Source organism: Pseudonaja textilis, chromosome 1 (assembly GCF_049901715.1).
Source record: "Pseudonaja textilis isolate UNSWEBS1 chromosome 1, rPseTex1.2, whole genome shotgun sequence".
NCBI classification, from domain to species: Eukaryota; Metazoa; Chordata; class Lepidosauria; order Squamata; family Elapidae; genus Pseudonaja; species Pseudonaja textilis.
Window position 1 is genome coordinate 158,889,504 of NC_141990.1, and position 24,405 is coordinate 158,913,908.

The window sequence follows — 24,405 nt, forward strand, 5'->3', positions numbered from 1 at the left end:
AGCAAGACTCAGTCCTGACCCAACCATGTTCTGCCCTGAAGCAGTCAAGCTTTGCCAATGTCCTGCCAAGATTTGCATCCCACCAAAGCTCAGTAGGGCATTTCTCAAGTGTGACTCAAGTGAATTAGTTTACTGTCAAGGTTCAGTGTGAAACATGGATTGCATCATGCTCTTTTCAGATTTCAAATTCAAATTTTCAAATTTCCAATTCAAATTGAATCAGGTTTATTATGAATTATTTAGATTCTCCCAGGCTTCCTATATATTAGGTTTTCCACATATTGGACAATATTGTTGTTGTTCAGTCCTCAAATGGGAAAATTAAGTAGAAATACTGAAACAATGCTATTATATTGGCCCTATTTCTTCTTTTCATTAGGTTATATATATCTAATTCCTGCAACCATTCTTCATGTTTTAGCCTCCATTAATGGATATATAACAATATATCCATTATTCATAAATGTCCACCAAATTGGAGAGTATATAATTTGCAGTGGCTTGAGTCACTTGCATATTTATATTGGCATTCTGATGCAAATTATATCAATTCCATCATTTGTAAAATAAATGAAAAATTGCCTTGCCCCATGCCAAGTCTGTTGGATCAAGGTCCCTTAAAATGAGGGTTCACTCTCTGCTTATTTTATTAGCATTTTAATTGCTAATAAAGACTGCCTAACTGATTCTATTTTACTGATAGAAGACAATATTTGTAGCTCAGGGTTGAAAGGTAGAATCCTTGGTGCTAGAGATGATGATGTTGCCTAGTTTGGCAATGAAATATTGGTAAAAAAAGCCACCAAGCTCAGAGAGTCAGGACCCCACATGATTGTACTTTACTGGTTTGTTATGCATAAGTGCATTTCAATAATTCTTCTCAATAATGCTTTATTGATTTATGTGTTAAGGGTGAAGCTGGATTAGGCCTCCCGGGTCCTAAAGGATTTCCTGGTCCTCAAGGACGAGATGGCATTCCTGGACCAAAAGGTGACCAGGGATCTCCTGGTGTGCCAGGGGAGAAAGGATTTCCTGGCATACCTGGTCTGCCAGGATCTCAAGGTGAGGCTTCTCTGATGAATTACAACTTATGATACAGAATTTTTTCCCCTGTGTATGCCATACCTTTTGTAATTAAAATAATGCCAGCCCTGCCTCGGCCTGGACTCCTAAATAGAAATGATCCTGGCCCCCATTTCTTGCAAAAGGTACCATTTTATTAGAAGTCAAGCAAACTGTAGTAAAGCAAAGCCAAAATTCAAATCACACACCAAATTCCCCAAGTGTAGCGTTTCTCCCTCTAAGGTACTTCCCCTTACTGATCTTCATCACTCAATCAGTTCCAAAGGAGATATTTTCGAATCGGTCATCTCGAGTGTGAGCTGTTACCCAGCCGCATTCCATTCTCAGTTGTCTGACCTTGAAGCTATGTCTTAGGAAGCCACTGTGAACCTTCCCCTCTTCCATCCAGAGTCCATGGCAGACTGGTATCAAGTGCAGATGTGAGGTTGAAGTTCTGACAAATAAACTGAATGGTGTAAAACCTCACTGGAAGTTTAAATGGCTTAATAAAGCTCATTTCCTCTTGAATATTTCTTTTGTTCTCTTTTACATGAGAGGTTAATTTTATTCCTACCTTTCGTTTTTAAAGTGTGACAAGTACTTTGTCCTGTGATTACTATGTCTCATAATACTTTCTAAGCTAAGTAGGACTTCCTTTTAAAGTGTTTATCACATTATAAAGGACCTATCATTGGTATCTTTAAAGACCAATAACTTTTGAAATGGATAACATGCAAGTTAACTGGCTATACTTGTTTATTTTTCAAATTAGGTGAATCGGGTCCTCCTGGATTACCAGGTGTAAGGGGCGCTCCTGGTGAACCCAAAATAGGCTCTCCTGGCCCCCCTGGCACTCCAGGACAACTTGGGCCTCCAGGACCAATAGGTAACTTATTTATTTGTTTCCATCACCATTAATGTTGATAAATTGAATCCTTAAGCTAACCTGTGTTGAAATGTATCCTGCACATTTTGTGTGGTTTGATGAAAGGCATCAATATTCATATTTCTAATTTTTATTAAACATCCCTACCTGATGAAAACCAGACATTGCCAGGAACATGTGGGACAATGAAACAAGTCAACAAATATTTTATTTCATTAATGAACTTTCAAGCAAGGAAGTTGTCCCCTTAGATACAAATTCACATTTGGTCTGTGGGAATAGAACATCTTGAAAGAGTAACTGATCTTAATGCTTATTTACTGAGCCAAATCAGAGAAGAAATTGTCATGTTTCTGCCAATAATTGGTATGTATTAAAGAGTTAGCATTTTCAGATTCAGAATGAGCACATTCAATACTGTGATGACTCCCCCAGATGTTCCCCCAGATGTCAGCTCGGGGGAGGATGAACCAGTTCTGGGCACATCAGGAGCTGAGTTGATTGATGTTTCTGAGCAGCCATCTATGAGGGACTTGGCTCAAGCACAGCTGCAGCAGAACAGTCCTGAGGCTCCAGGTGGGGAAAGCTGCAGTTGGTCAGTGATGAGGAAGAGGAACTGCCTTCTGCCTCTGATCCAAGAACATGTAGGACAGAGAAAAGGCAGGAGCAGAGAAGGTCAGCCAGATTACCTGCGAGGAGAAAGGCCCTTCTTGACGGGCTACACTGGAAGTTGGTTATTTGCATAGCGTATAGATGGAAGCAATGCTGGGAACAGTACATTTGTTTCCTAGCTGTGTGCTTTCTGGTCATTGTGATTCCTGCCATGCTTTGGATTGAGACCATGCATTGACTTGGATCATGCTTGGAAACTCTAAACTTTTCTTGCCTCATGAGCAATCTTGTGTTGTGGATTTATGTTTGCCTGGTGGATTCATTTTAATTGAGAAACTTTCAAGTGCTCTGTGGACTAGCATTAGTTTGTTCATGGCTGGATTTAATTGGGACAGTTTGGGTTTTTTGGTGAAGGGAATTGCTGGGGAATATTAATAAACTCACTAAACCACAGTTACATGTGTGTGAGTGAGCAGGACAGCCCAGATACTGGCAGCTCTGAATAATTTTTCAAAAGATCTTAGTAGTTGAGGAATTGTTCACATATTAATTGCTGGGGTCTTTGCCCAAATAGTTAATCATGCTTTTATTTTGGAAATTAGTAAAACAGTAACATAGAGCACTGTTCAAAATAGACACTACTTCCTGTGTAGATGCTAATCCTTGTTCTGTTATATTTCAAATATAACAAACATCCATTGTGAGTGTCTGGAAGAACAGAAATAAAGGGCTGTTCTGAGAGCTTCAGTTTCAGTGGAGACATTCCATCATCATTGTTTCTCAGAGGCAGATTCTCAGTTGTGTGGGTGTGAATGAATCCACTAGATTCTGCTCAGGCTGTATCTGTGGGTATGGTCCTTTTCCCATCCTTATATCCGTATGTCCTTAGATTATCTCTAGCATAGTTATTATAACTTAGTAAATTCATATTAATACTTCTTAGTTGATTTCTAAAAAATAGAGGTAGTTTGAAGTTTAACAACTGGGTTTTATATTTCCAGATGTGGGGGGTATTAGCAGCACAAAAGCATTGGAAGATACTTTGATACAATCTCCTAACATTTCTTTATTTGAAAAAAAAATCCTAATGCAGGATTAGAAGATGCTTTAGAAAACACCTATAGATTTTTTACACGACTTCCGGTTGTGGCGCTGCAGTGGAGTGGGGAGAAAAGAGCAAGTTCTGCTCTCTCATCCTCAATCTGTGCATTCGGAGGCCCCGGTGAGGGCTGCATAGACCCTGGAGGGGAAGACGAAGGCGTGAGGAAGCTCGAGGAGAAGTTTGACGATGGCGGCGGTCAACAGCTTCGAGGGAGACCCCATTTGCTCCGACGTGTGAGTGATCGGCCATCTCAATGGTATACTGAAGCCATGGCTCTTTAACTCAATGAGAAAGATACCAGAGAATGAACAGCATTCCTGACATCACTTGGCAGATCCGATCAGAAAGTGAAGAAGGCAGAAAGTGAAAGAAACGAGGAGAGAAACGGCTGAGAGAGACAGCAGACGGTCTTAAATTAGCAGAGGGAAGTCCGAATGGAAATGGCGATCCGGCAGTGAAAGCAGGGAACCTTTGAGATGATATTGAAGCCAATTTATTTGACTAAAGATAGATTGGTGTTTTGGACTTGTTCTGATGAATTTGGAGTTGATTTAGACTGATTATTTAAGAATTTGGAGCCTAATCTGATGGATTCGTGACTTGTAAAAGAAGAACAACAGTGGAAAGAAGTAAGAGACAGGATTGAATTTAAGAATGGCAGTGACATTTTGAGATTATACAGAGAGAAGAGAAGCTGATGCAACAGATCATGACTAAATGAAACGTGACCGGATAAGGAAAGGAAAATGAATGAATAATACTGGACCTTTTTCTACAGAATATAATTAATAAAATAACATTTTGATTAAGGTTTGTTTGAATTTATTAGGAACATAAAAGTTTAAATGATATGAAATTGTGAGAAGATTGATGAACTACTATCCTGATAATTATTGATCGATTGATTATTAATAGTTAATGAAATAAGTAAGGTTATATATATAAGAAGTGGAATTTAGATTTGTTTAATCCTACATTTTAATATCTATTATCTGTTTAAAAGAAACTGAACCCTATAGTTAAGGATAAAGAATATAATTGATATATCATAATATAATAACTATAATATAGCTGTATAAGAACAATTTATAGTAATTCTACCCTATTCGATTCGATTGTACCCTTTCGCCCTTTTTCTCTTTATTTTGATCCTTCCTGCCCTCTCTTTTGCTCTCTCTCTTCCTTCTCTTCTCTAATATTGGTGATCCAGCCAACCCTAGGCTTTATATAAGATTGAATTATCTTTGAATAATACATAATACTATAAGTTGGAGCAGTGATAAGATATATTTTAAGGGAAAATACTGAACAGAATTGACAACGAAAGGAAAATTAAATAGTGAATGGTAAAGTGGGAAGATATTTATAACAAAGTTAGGAACAGGTACTACGACAACAACCCTGAAACGGAAAAAAATGATTTCTTGTTCATCAGTATCCATTGCATCTCCAGCAGGTCAAAAAACAATAGAAAGAATGCTAAACATGGAAAAAAACAAGCAACACTACCAACATGCAGATGATGCAAGCAACATTATCAGCCATTCAGGAAACAATGCTTAAAATGCAAGAGACAATGGTAAACAACCACACAGATATGAAGACAGAAATGGGAGAAATGAAGAGTAAGATCCAAAAACTGGATGAGAAGATAGGAATGATTCAACAGACAATAGAGAAGAATGAACAAAAAATAAGGAATATAGAAATCAAAGCTGAACAAATAGACAAGAGACTGGAAGGGATGGACCAGAAGGTAACAGAGATGAACCTGGAGGATTCGATCATCCATCTCGAAATGGAACGTGCAGCATTTTATTGGAGGTTCCAAAATGTATTGGAATCCAAAGATGAAGATCTAGGAGCCATAATGTCCCACCTAATAGCAGAGGGCATTGCAAAGGGACCAACAGGAAATAGTGAAAGAATTGGATGAGGTCTTTCGAATTCACACAAACTATGCCAGATGAAACAAACTGCCAAGGGAGGTCACATTAGGTTCTCCAGGAAAAACATAAGGGATATTGTATATAGAATTACAAAGGATGAGCTGATGGTGTACAAAGAAAAAGAGATCACAACCTTGAAATAAATCCCAAGGCAGGTGAGAGAAGTGAGGAAGGATTATAGACCTCTGGATTATAGACTTCTGAATAAACGAAATATCTGGTTCCGATGGTTGGTTCCTGAAGGAATGCTGGTGACTTAGCAAGAAAGAAGAATAAAAATTGACAGCATCAAAAAGGTGCACAAATTTTATGACCAGCTGATAGAAATAGAGGAGGGAGGGGAGTAGCAAAGAAGAATTGGAAAGCAATAGTCAAGAGGACCAACAAGAAGACCAACAACTGGGAATACAGGAAACGGACCAAGAAGAGAGAGGCAAAGAAAAGAGAGAATACCTAAGGAGAGAAGGATTAAGAGTAAGACCCCAAAGAGAAGCAAGAACCAACAGAAGATATAGGTAGACTCAGAATCAACAATGGAAGAAGAGATTAAACTACTCTCAATAAACTCCCAGATTAAGAGAAAACAAATATTAACTAAATTAACTAAACAAAATGTTGACATTATATACCTACAGGAGGTACATATCCAAAAACAACACAAAAAATATTTAGAATACCCCAAGTTAGATTTATTATTTACAGCATTGGCAGATCAAAAGAAAAGGGGGGTAGCAATTTATGTAAAAAAAGGATAAATGCAAAACAAATTTATGCAGATGAACACAGCAGAATTTTAATGATACAAATTAATTTGCAACAAAAACAACTACTATTGGTGGGGATATATGCCCCTAACGATAACCAGGAGAAGTTTTTTAAGAGATTATATGATAAAATAATTAGTGTAGATGAAGAAAATATCTGCTTAATAGGGGATTTCAATGCCATTGTTGATGTTAAAAAAAGATTATATTAGTATGGAAGAGACCAGGAAGGAAAAAAAGAGAACTCTACCAAAAACTTTCTTCGATTTAACAGAAGATACCAACTTGGAAGACATATGGAGGAAAAAAAATCCAAATGAGAAGAAATTCACATTTTATTCTAGTCCACAAAAATCCTGGTCCAGAATTGATATGGTGTGGGCGAATGGGGCAATTGAGAAAGACATTAGTGAATAGAAATAATGTCTAATATATGGGCCAACCATAGCTCGGTAAAAATTACATGGAAAGGACAATATAAAAGGAAAAGGAGATGGATACTAAACCCACAAATAACAAAAGAAAAAGAATTGGTTTCCTGCCAAACAGACAAATCAAAAACAATGTTAGAACAGTACTAAATTTGATTGAATATTACCAAGCTCACCCAGAAAAACAGGCAGCCTTGATCTTCCTAGACGCGCAAAAAGCATTCGATAATCTCAATTGGAAATTCATGTTATATCAAATTAAAAAGTTGGACTTTGGCACCAATATAGAAAAAACATTACAAGAAATACACTCAAATCAAAAAGCGAGCATACTACCATGTTTCTCATATAATAAGGCTGGGTCTTTTTTTTTTTTGAGCCCCGAAAAAATGGCTAGGCTGTTTTTTTGGGGGTGACTTAATTCCCCCCCCCCTTGCACCTTCAGGCGGCTGGGCAGCGACGGCTCGTATGTTGACCTTGGCGTTGGTGGGGCACTTCGTATCGGGGTCAACGCACCATATCCGGGGGTGCAACAAAAGTACTTCCTAACGGCAAGCTCCCCCACCATTCCCCCCCATTTCGCATGTTTTAATATAGGCCTTAATTTGGGGGGAGGGGCTTAATTTCATTTCATGCCTATAAAACATCCTGGGACTTCCTATTGGGGGAGGCCGTATTGTTGGAGGGTTCTAAATGGAGATTGTATGGAAGATTTTGAAATTGCAAAAGGGGTGAGACAAGGGTATCCGCTATCGCCGCTGCTATTCATCTTGTCTTTAGCAGTGTTGCTAGCTGCAACCAGACAAAACCTAGAGATTCACGGAATTCAAATTAGAAATGAGGAATATAAAGTTCAGGCATTTGCCTATGATTTGGTATTTATAGTGGAAGATCCAACGAATTCGGGACCAATATTGTTGCAACAAATAGAAAAATTCAGGGAAGTGGCAGGATTCAAAATAAATAAAAACAAAACTAAGATGATAGTCAAAAACTGTATAACAAAACAGAAGGTAGAATTAGAAAACATAATGGGACTGCAGATAGTAAAAAAGGTGAAATACCTGGGAATTGGGTTATCACCCAGATGTTCATCACTAAAAGAGGACAATTATGTTAAACTGATTAAGCAAATTAGGGAAGAATTGGAATTATGGGCCAAATTGAAACTGTCTCTATTAGGAAAAATAGCAGCAGAATACATTACCAAAATTAATATATTTATTCCAAATGATCCCAATTAAACTAGGGAATCCTTTCTTTATAGAACTAAACAAAATGATGTCTAACTTTGTCTGGTTGGGCAAGAGGCCACGTATTAAAATGAAACTATTACAAGATGACCTGAGCAGAGGCGATCTTGGACTACCAGAATGGGAGCTCTATTATTAGGCAGCGGTGTTGAATTGGATCAAGGACTGGGTCAAATTAAGAGACAAGAGAATCCTAACACTGGAAGGACATGACCTCCTGATAGGTTGGCATGCATTTTTGTGGGAAAATAAAAGTAATGTACATGCCTATTTTAATCAACATCTAATAAAAGAATCATTGATCACAACATGAAAAAAAAAATCAAAGGTAAACATTATATGGAAATCCCACAATGGCTATCAACCATGGAGGCCATAATCCATCCAAATAGATTAGACTTAAGAAAAATGGTAAGCTATTAAGAATTATTAGGTAGTCAAGGAAAATTAAAATCAAATCAGGAACTAAAGGAAAATGGAATCATAATTGATTGGTGGCCATATTTGCAAATCCAAAATAAATATAAACAAGATTTAAAAGATTTTGGCAGAATCAATTAGATAAAGTCTTAATAGGACCAGAAAAAAAATTATAACTAAAATATATAAATATTTATTAGACTTCAAAATAGAAGAGGAAACAGTCAAAGGGACAATGATTGCATGGGCACAGAACTTTGGACATACTATAGAATTAGGGGAATGGGAGAATATATGAAACATAAATTATAAGCTAACCATATCCTCAGCATACAAAGAAAATAGATATAAAATATTTTATAGATGGTATTTAGCTCCAACGAGATTGGCAAAAATTTACCCCAATACAAGCCCCAAGTGTTGGAAGTATAAAAAAGTTGACGGTACGTTTTACCACATGTGGTGGTTATGCCCCGAGACCAGGACATACTGGATCTAAATTAAAAACTGGCTACAAGAAATTATTGGGTATCAGATTGAGCCCAGGCTGGAAACCTTCCTCCTAGGAATTATTAAAGACAGATTGCAGAAAGAAGTAAAATATCTGTTACAGATTACAACAGCTGCCAGAATAGCCTTTGTGCAGGTATGGAAAACCCAAATATCCCTAATGAAGAATTAATAATATATAAAGTAATGGAAAGTGCTGAGGTGAATATGCTAACAATGAAACTGAAAGAAAGAGATGACTCTGAATTCTTTTTAATTTGGAACAATTGGTATAAATGCTTAACAAACAGAACTAAGAGATAGGACAAGAAATCTAACTGGAATAATCCTTACGAGAGTAAAATGTAAATTTGTAAATAATACAAAGATATAAGAATAGTAATTATACTTAAAGTTATTATTTAATATTAGACAAATGTAATGATATAATGTATTATGATATTTAAACTAAGAACTTGTATAGATGCCAAGAACGCTGTTGGAACTATGATGTTTCATGATGTAATAAAAGAAACTCAATAAAAATATTTTAAAAAAAGAAAACGCCTATAGATTTTTAAATATATAATGTAAACACTATTTTTCCCTTTCCATCACAAGCACTTTTACCCTCATTTTTCCAGCTCATTTTATCTCATAAAGATTTCTTAGAAACTTACAAGTATGTGAGTTGTTCATAAATTTCAGTTGGTTGTCTCAGCATGGACTTTAGATTCTTTATCTGTGGTCTTTATCTGTTAATGTTGCCTTAAAAAAACAAAAACCCAAGAGTATTTTTCCCCCCAAATGGATAATGTGTTTTCTACAAGGTTCCTTCGTTCCGACATAAGACTGACCTATTCCTTTCTGTCTGCCTGCCTGTCCCTGAAGCTGTGACAGTTGACTCTGCTGTTTACTTCAGTGTCTGATACCATCCCAAAGTTTACAGGAGCTTAGCTGAAAACGCATTTTTCCTTTACATTTTTATGGTTAGTAGCAAATATACTGTTTTCTGTGTCAAACCTTTTGTTTCTAAACCTCTTTTTGATTCCTGTAGGACCACCAGGAATCAAAGGCGACAGAGGCTACCCAGGTGTCCCTGGGCTAGATATGCCAGGACCTAAAGGAGACAAAGGGATCCCAGGAGCAGATGGTCTGTCAGGTGTGCCAGGGTTGCCAGGCTTACCTGGTTTACAGGGACAACAAGGACATCCAGGTGCTCCAGGTGAGTAATTCTTTGTAATGAATTATTCAATAATAACTTTTTATGTACTGTGTTCCAGTACATTCAGAGAAAATGAACAAAATCTTAAAGCAAAGAAAATGGCACTAATACGTGATTCAGTTTTAATTTCACTTCTCTCTTGTTTGGTGTATTCAGGCAGTTCTTGTTTAGAAATTGGGACTGGCAACTTGGCAGTAATTAAGTGAAAACATGACTGTGATCGTTCTTCAGCTTTCTTTTTATTTATTTAAGAAAATTTATATGGTCGAATTCAGTCTCAGTGACTCTGGGCAGCTTACAACAATAAAAACCCAATATAAAAACAATAAAACAAAATAACTCCTGACACACACACACGCACGCCAGTGACAGTGATCAAACAAGAGATTTGATGAGCTCCATCCCCACACTGGGAACCCAGGTCTGTTGGCAAAACCAGGTCTTCAGGGCCTTGTGAAGTAGTGTCAAAGGAGGGGGGCAATCTAAGAGACAGAGCCACTCCAGAGAAGGCCCTTCTTCTTCTTGGTCCTGCTAGATGGATCTCCTAAGGAGAGGGAACTCGTAGCATTCCCTGCCTCCCTGCTCTGGTAGGTTGGGTAGATGTGGCCGGAAAAAGATGGTCCCTCAAATAACCTTATCCCAAGCAATTGTAGGTTTTTAAGGCGGAAATCTGCACCTTGAACTGGATCTGGAAGCAAATCAGCAGTCAGTGAAGTTCCCATAGGAGAGATGACACGTGCACACATCAAGGCCTACACGGAACCATGCTGGCTACCACATTTTGAATCAAATCTGCAAAGATCATCAATGGGAGGATTGGGCTATCAGTCTGACAAATTGATAGAATATAGTGACTAATATGTATTATATACCTTTACTATAGTGAAATTGTACTTATCAGTATTAATTCTGTTTATCATTCTTATTTTTTTTTCATAAATGAGAATTTTTTTAGAGGGAATAGGAACTTTTCAAATTTACTTAGGAATAATATGCCAGACTTGGATGTAAATACAGTGGACTAGAAAAGTGCCATGTAGTCTGTCACATAGCCAATGACGCAAGTTCATCGAATTTACATATGAAAATAGAAATTGAAATATATTATATAAATATATCAATAATGTAGACAATTCGTATTATTTGATTTTAGGACTGAAAGGAGAAATGGGAATTATGGGTACCCCTGGAATTCAAGGTGCCCCTGGTCCTAGAGGAACTCCTGGAAGCCCAGGTGAAAAAGGTAAGAATGACCAATGGTTAGCCAAGTGAAAATTAGACTTTGGCAATCTGCTTCTAGGAATTGTTTTTAAAATGAAACAGTTAGAAATAAAAGCTCCAAGAGAGTGCCAAGATGCCTCCTACTCAGCATTTGTGCTCCTACTTTGAGTTCCATTCAGGCCCTTGTCTCAAAGGAGCTTTTTTAAAAGGCAACTGTACTGTTTTTTCCTTGAAGAAGAAAATGTTTTGCTTCTCATCCAACAAGCAGATGATGAGGCTTTCATGAAGAAGCTTCTTGGAGGATAATTGGAACATCTTCTTCCTCAAGGAAAAAACAATCCAGTGGCCTTTTTGAAAAAAGTGCCTTTATGACCTGGATGAGTGAGGATCTCCACCGACATTCGGGCCCTTTTGTGCACCCCATAATGCTGTAAGCGTGATGCTTGATGGAAGCAAGGCAAAGTGTGAGAATAAACGGATATGAATGAAAGGTTCAACAATGAGACACGAGTAAAGCAGGACTCTATGACTTACCCTTAGATGCATTTATAAATAAACTTATAAGACTATTTGTTATGATAGGCAACAATTATATAGGCAGGACACCAGGAGACCTTGCACTGGAAACCTGACATATTTAAAAGGAAAGTAATTTTGTTTGAGAGGGGAAATGGAATGAATGATTGCAGGTTATATACATGAACAGTGAAAACTAGAGCAAATAGATGAATTTCTGTCCCTTGGTAAAATATGAAGATGAGAAAATAGAGGGGCATATACAACTTCTGTTAGAAAGGAAGCAAGTAGTATGTGCTAATTTCATATAATGTTAAAAGAAGCAAAATATATGTGTGTTGGAATATGCTTCCACCTTCTTTATTATATGGAAGTGAGTTAGGTATGCCAGAAGATGCATGAAAATGAGTTAAATGTAGTGAAAATGAATTACTTTATGGTAATAAAAATGATTGGACTATTAATAAGTGGAGTGATCTATTTAAATGTTGAATGTTGAGATGATCCTAAAGAGGGAATCCTTCTGAGATGGGTAAAATGAGGACCCAGATTGTTGGGGGCAATATGCTGATTCTGTAAACTGCTTAGAGAGGGCTGTAAAGCACTGTAAAGCCTAAGCCTAAGTAATATTGCTATTTAAAGAAGTTACTCCTGATCGTACTTGCAACAAGTACAAGCAAGTTAATATTTTCTCACTCCCCATACTGTTAGATACAAAATTCCTTCCTTCCCATATCTCCCCACTTATCCAATTGCCATTTCAAACATTGTTACCATTTCAGTCTAGGTGTCAGCAAAAAGTCCATAAAGCATTACCAAAATTTTATGAAAATAGTTCTTACTTTCACATTGATCAATTAAATTGGTTTTATTGTCTTTCCTTTTTTTTTTGCCTTTATCAAGTTGCTAAATTGGATTGAATCTGCATTCACATTTTCTTTCATTTTAAACTTTTAATCAAAGCTCTAGGACACTTCTTTTGTAAATTCAGTAGTAATTCCTTATCCAGGTTATTTTTCATCATCACACTGATAATAATCTCTGTTTTGTAATCCAGTTTCTTCATTTCCCAATGTTTCCACAACACTTCTAATTTCTACATCTTTTACTGTGAGTTATTTTATTTAAATCTACTTTAAGAAATATGCTGGCAGATGTAGAAATTATTGCTGTCACTATAATTATAAGCTTTTCTTCCAATTTTTCAAAGATCCTTTGAACTATCTCATGTCATTTTTTTAAAATTTTATTTCTTAACATCTTTAAACGGTATGTTATTTTTTCTTCTGTTTTGGGATAAAATTTTATTTCGCAGGAAGATTTTCAGATTTGTTGTTTGAAAACCTCTTTTAACTCTAAAATAATCATAGATCCAAAAGTGTTTGAAAGTTTTATACAGTGTTTGAAGAACAGTAAAATTAACAATCAATTTTTAAGCAATGAAACAATAGCTTTTTCCAGACAGGAACTGAGAAGTGGAGGATTGATTAAATACTAATACTATATTGCCACCTGGTGGACTGATAAAGCCATTTCAAATTAGAATACAAGTAATGGTTATGGATACAGGTTTAAAAAAATATGTGAAAAGAAAAATAGAAAGCTTCTGGGCTCTTAAAGGCTCTTTCAAGAAATTAGACTAGGATGTATGAACATAGAAAGTCCTTTGTTCACTACAATAAAATGAATACTAATAGAAATTTTAATGTGGGAACTATTTGTATACTGCTACTATATATAGGAGCCTCTGTGGCGCAGTGGTTAGAGTGCAGTATTGCAAGCTACTTCTGCAGCCAGCTGCCTGCAGTTTGGCAGATCGAATCTCACGAGGCTCAAGGTTGACTCAGCCTTCCATCCTTCCGAGGTGGGTAAAATGAGGACCCAGATTGTTGGGGGCAATAGGCTGACTCTGTAAACAAACCACTTAGAGAGGGCTGTAAGTCTAAGTGCTATTGCTATATGATGAGGTTAATTCGAAATTTAAAATGAGAAACTCAGTTGAAAAAAGTTAAACAGGATTATTACGAAAACATACATCATTTAGAAACATAGGAACTCCTCTTTAAGTGTTTAATTTAGAAAATGTGAAAGTGTAAAAGTTGCAGGATCCAGTCTGGGTCAGTCACCAGGACCAGAGATTTAGTTTTCCAAGCTTTCTGACCAAGGTTGGAGCCCATCCTCTGGGAACTTCTCTTGATTAGAATGTAATGTATTGTATTCTATATATTATATTAATTATATTATATTATTAATTATATCTTACATTCTGGTATGTATATAAGCTATATAAGATATAATGTATAATTATTCCAGATCTGATAAAGTTGCTTTGGCTCTCTGTGTGTAAATTTTTTTGATTCTCTCCTGCTATATATTGCTGGCATATTATATATTTAATGGATAGAAGTAAATATATAGTAAGTAATGATGATTATAATAACATAATGTTAGTTTAGCATTCTCTCTTTCAAATATATGTAATAACCTCAATTCAGGAAAGCATTCTACTTTTTGTTTAGTTCTAAATCTTACATTCTGGAGAATAGTGTAAGTCTTACATGGTCTATCACATAGAAATGTACCCTTCTGTTTACAGTCTTTCCAACATTTAGATGAATAATATATACTAGATATATATGTGCATGTGTGTCTATGTCTATGTGTGTGTTGTGTATGTCAGAGACAGAGAGACACACACAGGGAGAGAGAGAGAGAATGTAATATTGGAATTAAATACTATCTGTGTGCTGTTATTTTTGATAAGCTTTCTTTGTGTGTAATGTAATTCTTGGATGGTCTTAATGAAGCATTATTAAATATTAGAGGTAGGATTTCTTAAACAGATATATGTTGCTGTCCTTGCTTTCTATTTATCTGAGTTTCTGTATACATATCTGTGTGTGTGTTGTCTATTGTCCATGGCTGTAGCAAGAATTAAGTTAAGCAACATGAGGCAAAATTACAATGTTCAAGTAGACCACTGAAAATTGCAGTTGTGTGCTATTGTTAAAATAAAGTAGTCTTAGGATCCAGATAAAGAAATACCAGAGAGAGAAATTACATGGACTCCTGATAATAAGCCCGAGAGAAATGTAAGGAACAAGTTCCTAACTGTTGATGAAGTAGATTTACCCATTAAAAGAGAAGATAAGTCTAACTGTGAAAGAATTAAGGTTCTAAAGGTTATGCCTGTACTGAGGGAAGTTCTATAGGAGCTGTTCAACCACCAAAATTACCACAAATGTTAGATCTGTTTTACGATGCAAATTAAAAATGAAAGACTCTTTGGTGCAATGTTTAAAGCATCAGGCCAGAAACTAGAGATTGTGAATTCCAATCCTGCCTTAGGCTCAAAGCCAGCTGGGTGACTTTGGGCCAATCACTTTCTGTAAGCCCTAGGGAAGAAGCAGTGGCAAACTACTTACAAAAAACCTTGCCAAGAAAATTGCAGGGACTTGTTCAGGTAGTCTTTGGGAATCAGACATAACTGAATAAAATAAAAATTAATTAAATGTGCAACCAGGTATAAAGTGTGTAGTTCTAGGAAAATGTAATTCCAAGATATTTGCACATTTTAAAACTCAGATAATTGTGTTGTGTTAGTTTTTTTAAAAAATGGCTGATTAACAATGTAAAAAGGAAACAGAGTTCCAAAGTCTGTCTTAATACATTAATTCCTCCCATATGCATTTCTGTTGCTCTCTCATTTATTGACTGACTGGCTGATTGACTGATTAGTTACAAATCATGAAGTTATTGTCAACTCTTAACAACCTAGATTTTCTCCATGATTAACCTGGTCCTTCGGGTCTTCCAACTTGTGCAAATCAAGCTGTGCACTCATGTGCACGCACCAGCCCACCACTCACACAAGTCAAGATGTGTCCGTGTGTGCTGGCCCGTTACTCATGCAGCCCAATTCCCCTCCCGACCACACTGCCACCAGGCTGCCAAGTCACAAAGGTTGGGGACCACTGTCCTAAACCATGCAACCCAACTACAGTTTTCTTTTTCATGTTTCCTATTTCGGCATTCTAGTCTCCAATCACAAGAGCACATCTTGCTTGCACGTTCTGTCGATTTCAAATTGAACTTGATCACAAAAGCCAACAACCTATTCTATTTCTGCATCAGTAGTTGGAGCATAAAATTGAATGATTATCATATTAAAGTGTTGTCCCCAAAGTCTGATCAATATTATTTGGTCATTGATTTGTCACTGTTGCTGAAATGTTTTTGTCCTTTTCTTGTAATGGATGTTTAACTATTACTGCTGATTGCCTTTTAAATATTTTATTATTGGAGGTTTGAAAACGCCATTCTTACTGCCAAGGCTAAAATGCCCTTATAATATTTTCTGGATTTTGTTTTGTGTAGGTAGCATAGGTATTCCTGGAGCTGCTGGACCAAAAGGTGATCCAGGTTTTAAAGGTGAAAAAGGTGAAGCTGGACTTCCAGGGGAGCCAGGATCAATAGACTCTGTTGACATGGAAAATCTGAAAGGCCAAAAAGGAGAACAAGGAGATAAAGGTCTGTCAAATTAAATAATACTCGTCATTGTTTCTGTTGTACTTTGATTTTTTTTCTCCTCTAAGCCTAGACAATAAGAATTTTGGCATACCAAATCATCATGTACTTATTTTCTACCCAAATATTTGCCTTAAACTCTAGCTGGAACTTATAAGCAAGAAAATATTATTGACAGGGATATTGCAAACATGTAACAGGATGCCAACCTCTCTCTTGCTCAGCAAAGGAAACAAAAATATACTTTCCAAAGTGATGGAGGAAGTAATAGTGGCCACATTGGATAGACCGGCATCCAACTCTTGTCCTTGAAATGATACTTCAGGACGCTGGAGAGCAACATTTAAACTTCAAAACCAAATACAGTACTAGGTTGACAAATCTATTTAGTGAGGTTCCTCCAGGGTTAGTTAGTTTCATACTTTTCAGATATAAAAGAAATCCTTTACTGAGGTGGAGTATCAGGAAGACTAAAAATAGCTTTGTAGAGTGTAATTTTTTTCAGAGGCATTAACTCCTTGGGGATCTTCTGAAAAGGCATTTCATCCTCCCTTGATATCAAAGAGGTTTGCTCTGCTTTAGCCAAATGGAGGAGCTGTCTCAGACAATTCCTTAGGAATCTGAATGAGACAAATAGAGAAATTCACTCTTCCTTCAGGACTAAAGAAATATTATAAAATGAAACAACTTGACCTCAAAGCAAATGGGCTGTGTATTGCACTTTGTAACATACAAGTATTAGAGGAGAAATTTGTATGCACCCTAAAATACACTGCTTAATACTTACAGTATTGTCACCCCAAATAAACTCATGTCACTGTTTGAAGGTGAATGGCTAAACTTGAGGTCTTCTAGGCTAGCAAAGAACAGATTTATTATAATGGCATTCATTCATGCAAGAATTAAAGGTCATCCAATATGCATGCAACAGGATAGAGCAGTCAGTGCCCTACATTTTAGGAGGCAATTTCAGATGATCCAGTTAGATTGTTCATCTCCAGGATCCATCCTGTTTTGGGCCAGAATGACTTGGGGTTTACCTGAATTATTGGAGGCCTCTCTTAGACTTGTAAAGCAGTACTGTTTATAAAACTTCACACAGTGATTTGGTCTTAGAGAAGAAAACCATTTTGTTGGCATGCAGAATAATTAATTGGTTTACTTATGTTATTGAACCAAGGCATAGCACATTGCAATTATTGCCTCTGAAGTGTGAGGCCAAGTACATGTATATTTCTTTTCTGCTAGTCCTTGCTATCTGTTGAATGAAATGGGCCTCTGAATATCATATTTCTTGGGTCCAGGATTATTATTGAAATTCAGGCTTGAGATTGGGCTAGTTAAAGCTAAATGTTTCAATATATTCATGTATATTCAAAAGTACTCTTTGATTTTCTACTGGGATAAAAACACTATGTTTCTATCTATTTGGAATTGTAGTATAGTAGAAGCACTGTTTCTATCAACTAATATTTGTGATATAATCAGAGTTATATAATGCACAGCTTTTAAGCATGGTTGAGAGAGAGAATCTTGACAGTAAATCAACATGTTTGATTTTTAGGAGAAAAAGGAATAACAGGAGAAACAGGAACTCCAGGAAGCTCTGGCAGCCCAGGAATGCCAGGCAAGCCTGGAGATCGTGGTTTACCAGGCGAAGCAGGTAGGATTAAACATCTGATTTTTTGTTCCAGAATTCTTTTGAATGAACGCTTATAGTACCCTTCCATGCTATAATTTTTACTTTTAATAGCATCACTATGTACTTACATAATCTAGTAGACCGCTCCAATTATGTCTCTGTAGCAAAGTATGTTTAAATCAACCCAGTTTTCTTTTTTTTAATTTAGGACCAAAAGGAGATTCAGGCACTCCAGGATTCCGGGGTGAACCAGGATTTCCTGGAGACAAAGGATCAATTGGCGAAATGGGTTTACCAGGTACTACCCATTGTAGACCCTGAGTGATTTGGAATTTTGTACTGACTAAGTTGCCATTCATCACTGCAAATATTCACGTTAAAAAAATTTTTAAGGAAGAAAAACACTTATAATGTGTATTTCAGGGCTTCCTGGAGAAAAGGGGTTTCCAGGTCTTCCAGGTGAGGCAGGTCAATCAGGATTTCCTGGAACTAAAGGTGAAAAAGGACAGAAAGGAATCCCTGGACTTCCTGGAATTGGCTTCCCTGGAGCTCCTGGTGAGAAGGTATCCATAATCCTTCATGATATTGTGTTAACGTCATAAACAACATTTAGATTACTGTGCTAGTGTATCTCTAATTTCAAGAGATAGCTATTCAGAACTAGGTTTCTATAATGAAAAAAATATGAGGGGCAGGGTTAAAATTGACATAGTAGTATAAGAAATAGACGTGTCTGGAGTCAGGTAATTGGAGCAGCAGCCTTTCCCTGAATTGTTTGGTGACACTAGAAAAGTAGTACATTTCTGAGGACCCACTATACCCCTTCTTCCTTAGCATAATAAGCTCTCATTTCTTGTGTGGTCAGAAAGTGAAACAATAGGTTGAGTGTAGGTACCACAGGGAAATAGCTGACAAGATATTCTGGAGTGGGAAAATGTGTGTTAAAATTTGACTCAGAAGAGTTTTGTGGAACCTTTTGCGGAAAAAAAACACATTTTTTTTCAGAGCAACAATGCATTCATTCACCCCAGATTGATTTCATCACAAGAATAGTATAAGCTTTCAAAGCACAACTGAGTCAGGATGTCTTTGGCTAAGTTATAGTTGTTGTGGCCTAGAATATAGACCAGGAATATGCAGTAGAGATCATCTGTTTCAGCTCAGCTTGATGCAGGAGCCGTTATAACATCTTTGACAATTGTTTACCAAATTACCAATTTCTCAGATTAAAGGAGGACTCACCAGTTCACATGGCAGTCTGTTTTCCTGGTTGATAGCTTGTACAATCAGGAAGTTCCTTGTAGTTTTAAACTGAGACTGGTCAACTGAAGCTACAGAGAATGTCCACTTGGTCTTCTGTGCGACAACTCTTTACATAGTTGAAGACTGCTATAATACCTCCCCTCAGACTCTTTTATAGGCTGAATATATCAAAGTCCCTTAAGATGTGGACAAGGTTCCTTGGAAGAGTTTGGCTGATCATACAAATACTTGATGTACTTGTGAGAGACAGCAGAGAAGAATTCACTGGAACAGTCCAAGTAACTTTGATCTATTCATTTCCACCTCGTATAACTTCCATCAACCAAAGATGAAAACCTCCTAGAATGCATATGGGTCAATATAAAAGAAAAAAAGAATGCCATGGCCATAGGTGTATATTATAGGCCATCCAATCAAGCAGAAAAAATAGATGTCCTTTTTGCCAACCAACTACTATGTTTCTCCAACAATACGGCCTCCCCCAATAGGAAGTCCCAGCATGCTTTATAGGCATAAAATCAAATTAAGCCCCTCCCCCCAAATTAAGGCCTATATTAAACATGCGAAATGGGGAGGAATGGCGGGGGGGGGGGCCTTGCCATTAGGAAATACTTTTGTTGCATACCCAGATATGGTGCTGCCTGCGTTGACTTAGGCGTTGGTGGGACACTTCCTATCAGGAGACCTTCTACCACCATCATCAAGGGATACAATCCAGATCAAGTGAGGTTTTAATACCACTCTATAAAACCTTAGTAAGACCACACCTAGAGTACTACATCCAATTTTGGTCACCACATTATAAAAAAGATGTTGAGACTCTAGAAAAAGTACAGAGAAAAGCAACCAGGATGATTAGGGGACTGGAGACTAAAACATATGAAAAATGGTTGCGGGAACTGGACATGGCTAGTCTAGTGAAGAGAAAGGATCGGGGGAGACATGATAGCAGTCTTCCAATATTTGAGGGGCTGCCACAGAGAGGAAGGGGTCAAGCTATTTTCTAAAGCACCTGTAGGCCAGACAAGGAACAATGGATGGAAACTGAATAAGGAGAGATTTAACCTGGAAATAAGGAGAAACTTTCTGACAGGGAGAACAATCAACCAATGGAACACCTTGCCCTCGGAAGTTGTGGGAGCGCCATCACTTGCGACTTTCAAGAAGAGATTGGGCTCCCCTCTGTCAGAAATGGTGTAGGGTCTTCTGCTTATGCAGCGGGTTGGACTAGATGACCTACAAGGTCTGTTCAAACTCTGATTATCTGTTAACTCAGGCATCTATTCTCAGTAAGAAATATTCCTTTGGGAGCAAGATTTTGCAAAGATCATACCTGAGCAATTCCAGAAATATATGTTTCTAGGTATCATCTTAGTATATTGAAATTGGCAGTATCAAAGAACAACATGCACAACCTTTACATGTTTATATGTGAGTTACTTTACACAACTGCTCTGCTCATCTTGGAGATAAATAGCATACAGTGAGTATTTAAGTTTTGTGCAAATCCTTTGGAACATTTCCCTATAATTTTCTTTCTTGGATGGTTGAAGGTTATATATTATAGCAAATTTTGACTGGAGTAAAATTACCGCTCCATAAGACGCACCTGACAAATAATACGCACCTAAGTTTTGAGGAGAAAAACAAGAAAAAAACTATTCTGAACTGGAGCTTGAGAGAACTACAGATAGGTGTCCTCTCATGTGCCAGCTCTGCCTACTGACTCCTGCACTGTGGAAAAGAGACAGAAGAGGCAGGCAATGACAAAGACAGAAGAGGCCGGGTTCAGCACTGTAAAAGGACCCTGCCGAAGGACCGGCACCATGACTTTGGGGGGGGGGGGGGGAGTGCATCTTATGGAGCAAAAAATATGGCAACTCCAGACAAATATCTGGAGAAAGAATACTTGGTATTGGAAAAGAACTAAGCATCTCTGATTAAAAGTAAGCTATATGTATTATTTTTCTTTTTCTGTCCACAGGGTGAACAAGGATGGCCGGGCAGTTCAGGTGTATCTGGAGACAAAGGTGAAAAGGGAATTCCAGGTATTTCAGGCATGCCCGGATTCCCAGGCAACAAAGGGCAGCCTGGCCTTCCAGGTTCTCCAGGTGAGTGATCCAAAGAGTCCTGTATTATTTTGGGCCAGTTATTTAGGCTACAAATTAAACAGGTGTACTTTACTTTTTTTTATTTAAAAAAAAGGTGTTCCAGGACTGCCAGGTGAAAAGGGACAGAAAGGAACTCCAGGCGCGGGTGGTTTTCCAGGCTTAAAAGGACAACCAGGTAAAAGACTTTGGACAATGCTTCATCTTTGAATGGAAAGTCAGGTTTCCCCTTTGATATTTATGTCTTGTGTACCTGGAGCCATGTTAGCTCATGCTTGTCAACTGTTCAGTTGGCGAATCCAGAAAAAGAAACTCCTGGGACATTATTTTACCAAGAATATAAACTTTACTGAATAAATGCCCATTGGCACAGAAGAAGCCAAACTAGCTGTGGCTTCCTGCGCAATAGCATAGTTCATTCCCGCTTTGCCCATGGGAGTCCATTATATCCACCAATCACTTCTGTTCATTTTGTTATGAGAACCAGCCAGCCAGCCATTTTGTGACATCTGCTCTGGGTGTCCTTGGGGTGGGGAGAAGCAACGTCTCCCGGGAACCGAGGATGCTTGAATGCCATTCCCCGCCCCGCCTTGCATTCCAATCCACCACCACCCTATTCTTTGTCAAACTGCCAGCAAAGCAGAATATAGGTGAAAGTTCGAGTAGTCCTGACAATGCTGAAAGGGCTACATACAGGTCAAGATGGCAATCAGATCCTAACTGATAAGGTGATATACATGCGCCCTCTGCTTTTGTGATACGTGAAATAAGATACCGTGTACTCTAGTTTCAGCTCCAGTGTTTTCTAGAGAAAATTTGCATTAATCCTAGGCTAGAAATGCACAACTTTTTTAAAATCAAGGACTACACTTTGAATGCATTATATTACAATGCAATACATATTCAACAACATTGCAGAATCATACTCAAATAAGTGGAGAAGCTCTGAACCAAAAATGGCTTGATTTAATTTCTGATTAATCAAAATTAAATGTAATTAAATGCAATTAATATTATTATCAACCATGTGTTTTTTTTTAAAAAACCCATTGAAAATTATTCATTAATATTAGGTGGCAGCTTTATAGAAACTTTCTCTTTAGGAGGCTGGTGCATGCATGCTTCTATTTCAGGCACAAATGCCCTTTTAATTATAGACTTCTTTATTTATAAGTTGAATGTAAATCACATGGAGAGATATATCCAAGTCATTCAGAATCATATGATTGATCTTTAAATCTTTTTCCATCTGTTAACCAAATTAAAAACTTTTCATCATAGTAAAAATAAAAATGAATTTTTCTTACTCTTCAATTCAATCAGTTCTTTTGATATTAAGCAAGACTCTATAGCACTTATGCACTTGTGTAAGTGTCAGAGCCTTGTATCTTATTGCAACACTGATTCCTCACAAATTAAAAATAAAGTAAAAATCAGTTCAAATATTGCAAATTATCAAAAGCCTTCCATGTTCTCTTCTAAAACCTTGCAAACTTGAGGTGCTCCTGCTTAAGATCCCATGAGAGTGTTGTGCTTTAGTCAACACAATTACTATTTATTGTATTTATTCTGTTTGGATGTGTGGTCATATTTCAACTGTTTGGTGGAAATTGGAAAGCATTTACCTTAAACAGCAACACAATTTGGGGGAAGCCGGGAAATCACTGCTGTGATTCCTTGGAGTCTCACCCAAACTTCTATCTGAACTTGTAGCTTCCAGTAAACAAAAACTCTTCTTAATTCATTCTAGAGCTCCAGTGACCTGTCAGTCAACCAACTGAAAGGAATGAAATGAAAATTACCAGGTCCTCTGTCTCTCCCTCCCTCCCTCTCAGACAAAGTGTAGAGAGCCACAGAGATACTTTGGAGAAACTATGAGACAGTTACAAAAACAAAAGCATGATATTAGTCCAGAAAACAGAGAGCAGATCAAGAACAAGCTCAGACTGCCTCCATTCTAACTCTCAGGGAAGTAAGAGGGGGAGAGGAGTGAAGTTTTCAGTATTCTGGTAGTGTAGCCTGCCACAATAAAATACAGGTCCAGTCTGATGGAATCAGTTTCCTGACCTGGCTCACCTCAAAGTGCTCAAAGAACCACAATAGAAGAAAGCTCCTCCAAATGTATAAATAAGGTATTCGTTCATTTCTCAGCATGAGGAATCCTACCTTTCTACTTTGTAGGTGACCCTGGACCACAGGGTCCATATGGACCTCCTGGAGAAAAAGGTGAGCCTGGTTATGATGGAATCCCAGGCCCTCCTGGTTCAAAAGGTGACTCAGGTAAGACTTTTATCTCCTTGGTTTCCTGATATTAAATATACGTGCTGTGTCTGGTGCGGAGTTGTATAATGGTCTGGAATCTCTAAAGAACTTGAAAGGTTAAATATATTACCAATGTTTTAAATATACTATAAGGAAAAGAATGATATATGAGGAAATTTTCCTAGGAAACCAATGCTGATGGTACAGTTAGTAATACAGAACAATCTAAACATACCTGATTGTGCATTGTCTCTGCATTTATTCTCCCGAACCGTCTGAATGTCATTCAGGATCTTCAAAGCCCCAGTATTTTGACAGAACACTACAAATTATTTTGCACCTTTTTCTTCTCTACCTTCCCTTCCCTTCTCCTCCCCATCCTTCCTCTGCACATTTTTCTTAAGAAGAGTGCAAGACCCAAATAGGTAGAAATTGTCTGTCTGTCTGTCTGTCTGTCCAATTTTCTACAGTATGAGGAAAATTTTAGGGTAACAGTATAATTCTATTCTAATATACAAAGTTGTCACCTGATTGGACTATTTAGGGAACATACTGTATGTTTCTCAATTTCTTAGTTCCTGTGTTCATCTTTACAGGTCTTCCCGGTAGAGGATTTCCTGGAATTCCAGGTTCAAAAGGAGAAAGAGGTAACTTATTAAAAAAAACCAAATGT

At 37.4% G+C, this 24,405-nt stretch overlaps 1 protein-coding gene across 1 annotated transcript in view; it reads left to right on the top strand.

Moving 5' to 3' along the window:
* Nucleotides 1–24,405, top strand: part of COL4A1 (collagen type IV alpha 1 chain) — a 142,614-nt gene that overhangs the window by 88,031 nt on the left and 30,178 nt on the right. Inside the window, exons 30-41 of the mRNA XM_026707637.2 lie at nucleotides 912–1,062; nucleotides 1,835–1,948; nucleotides 10,026–10,193; nucleotides 11,347–11,436; nucleotides 16,308–16,460; nucleotides 18,022–18,120; nucleotides 18,308–18,397; nucleotides 18,523–18,662; nucleotides 21,347–21,473; nucleotides 21,568–21,648; nucleotides 23,652–23,750; nucleotides 24,329–24,379. Coding sequence (XP_026563422.2) covers nucleotides 912–1,062; nucleotides 1,835–1,948; nucleotides 10,026–10,193; nucleotides 11,347–11,436; nucleotides 16,308–16,460; nucleotides 18,022–18,120; nucleotides 18,308–18,397; nucleotides 18,523–18,662; nucleotides 21,347–21,473; nucleotides 21,568–21,648; nucleotides 23,652–23,750; nucleotides 24,329–24,379 — 1,363 coding nt within the window. The remainder of the gene's footprint in view (nucleotides 1–911; nucleotides 1,063–1,834; nucleotides 1,949–10,025; nucleotides 10,194–11,346; nucleotides 11,437–16,307; nucleotides 16,461–18,021; nucleotides 18,121–18,307; nucleotides 18,398–18,522; nucleotides 18,663–21,346; nucleotides 21,474–21,567; nucleotides 21,649–23,651; nucleotides 23,751–24,328; nucleotides 24,380–24,405) is intronic.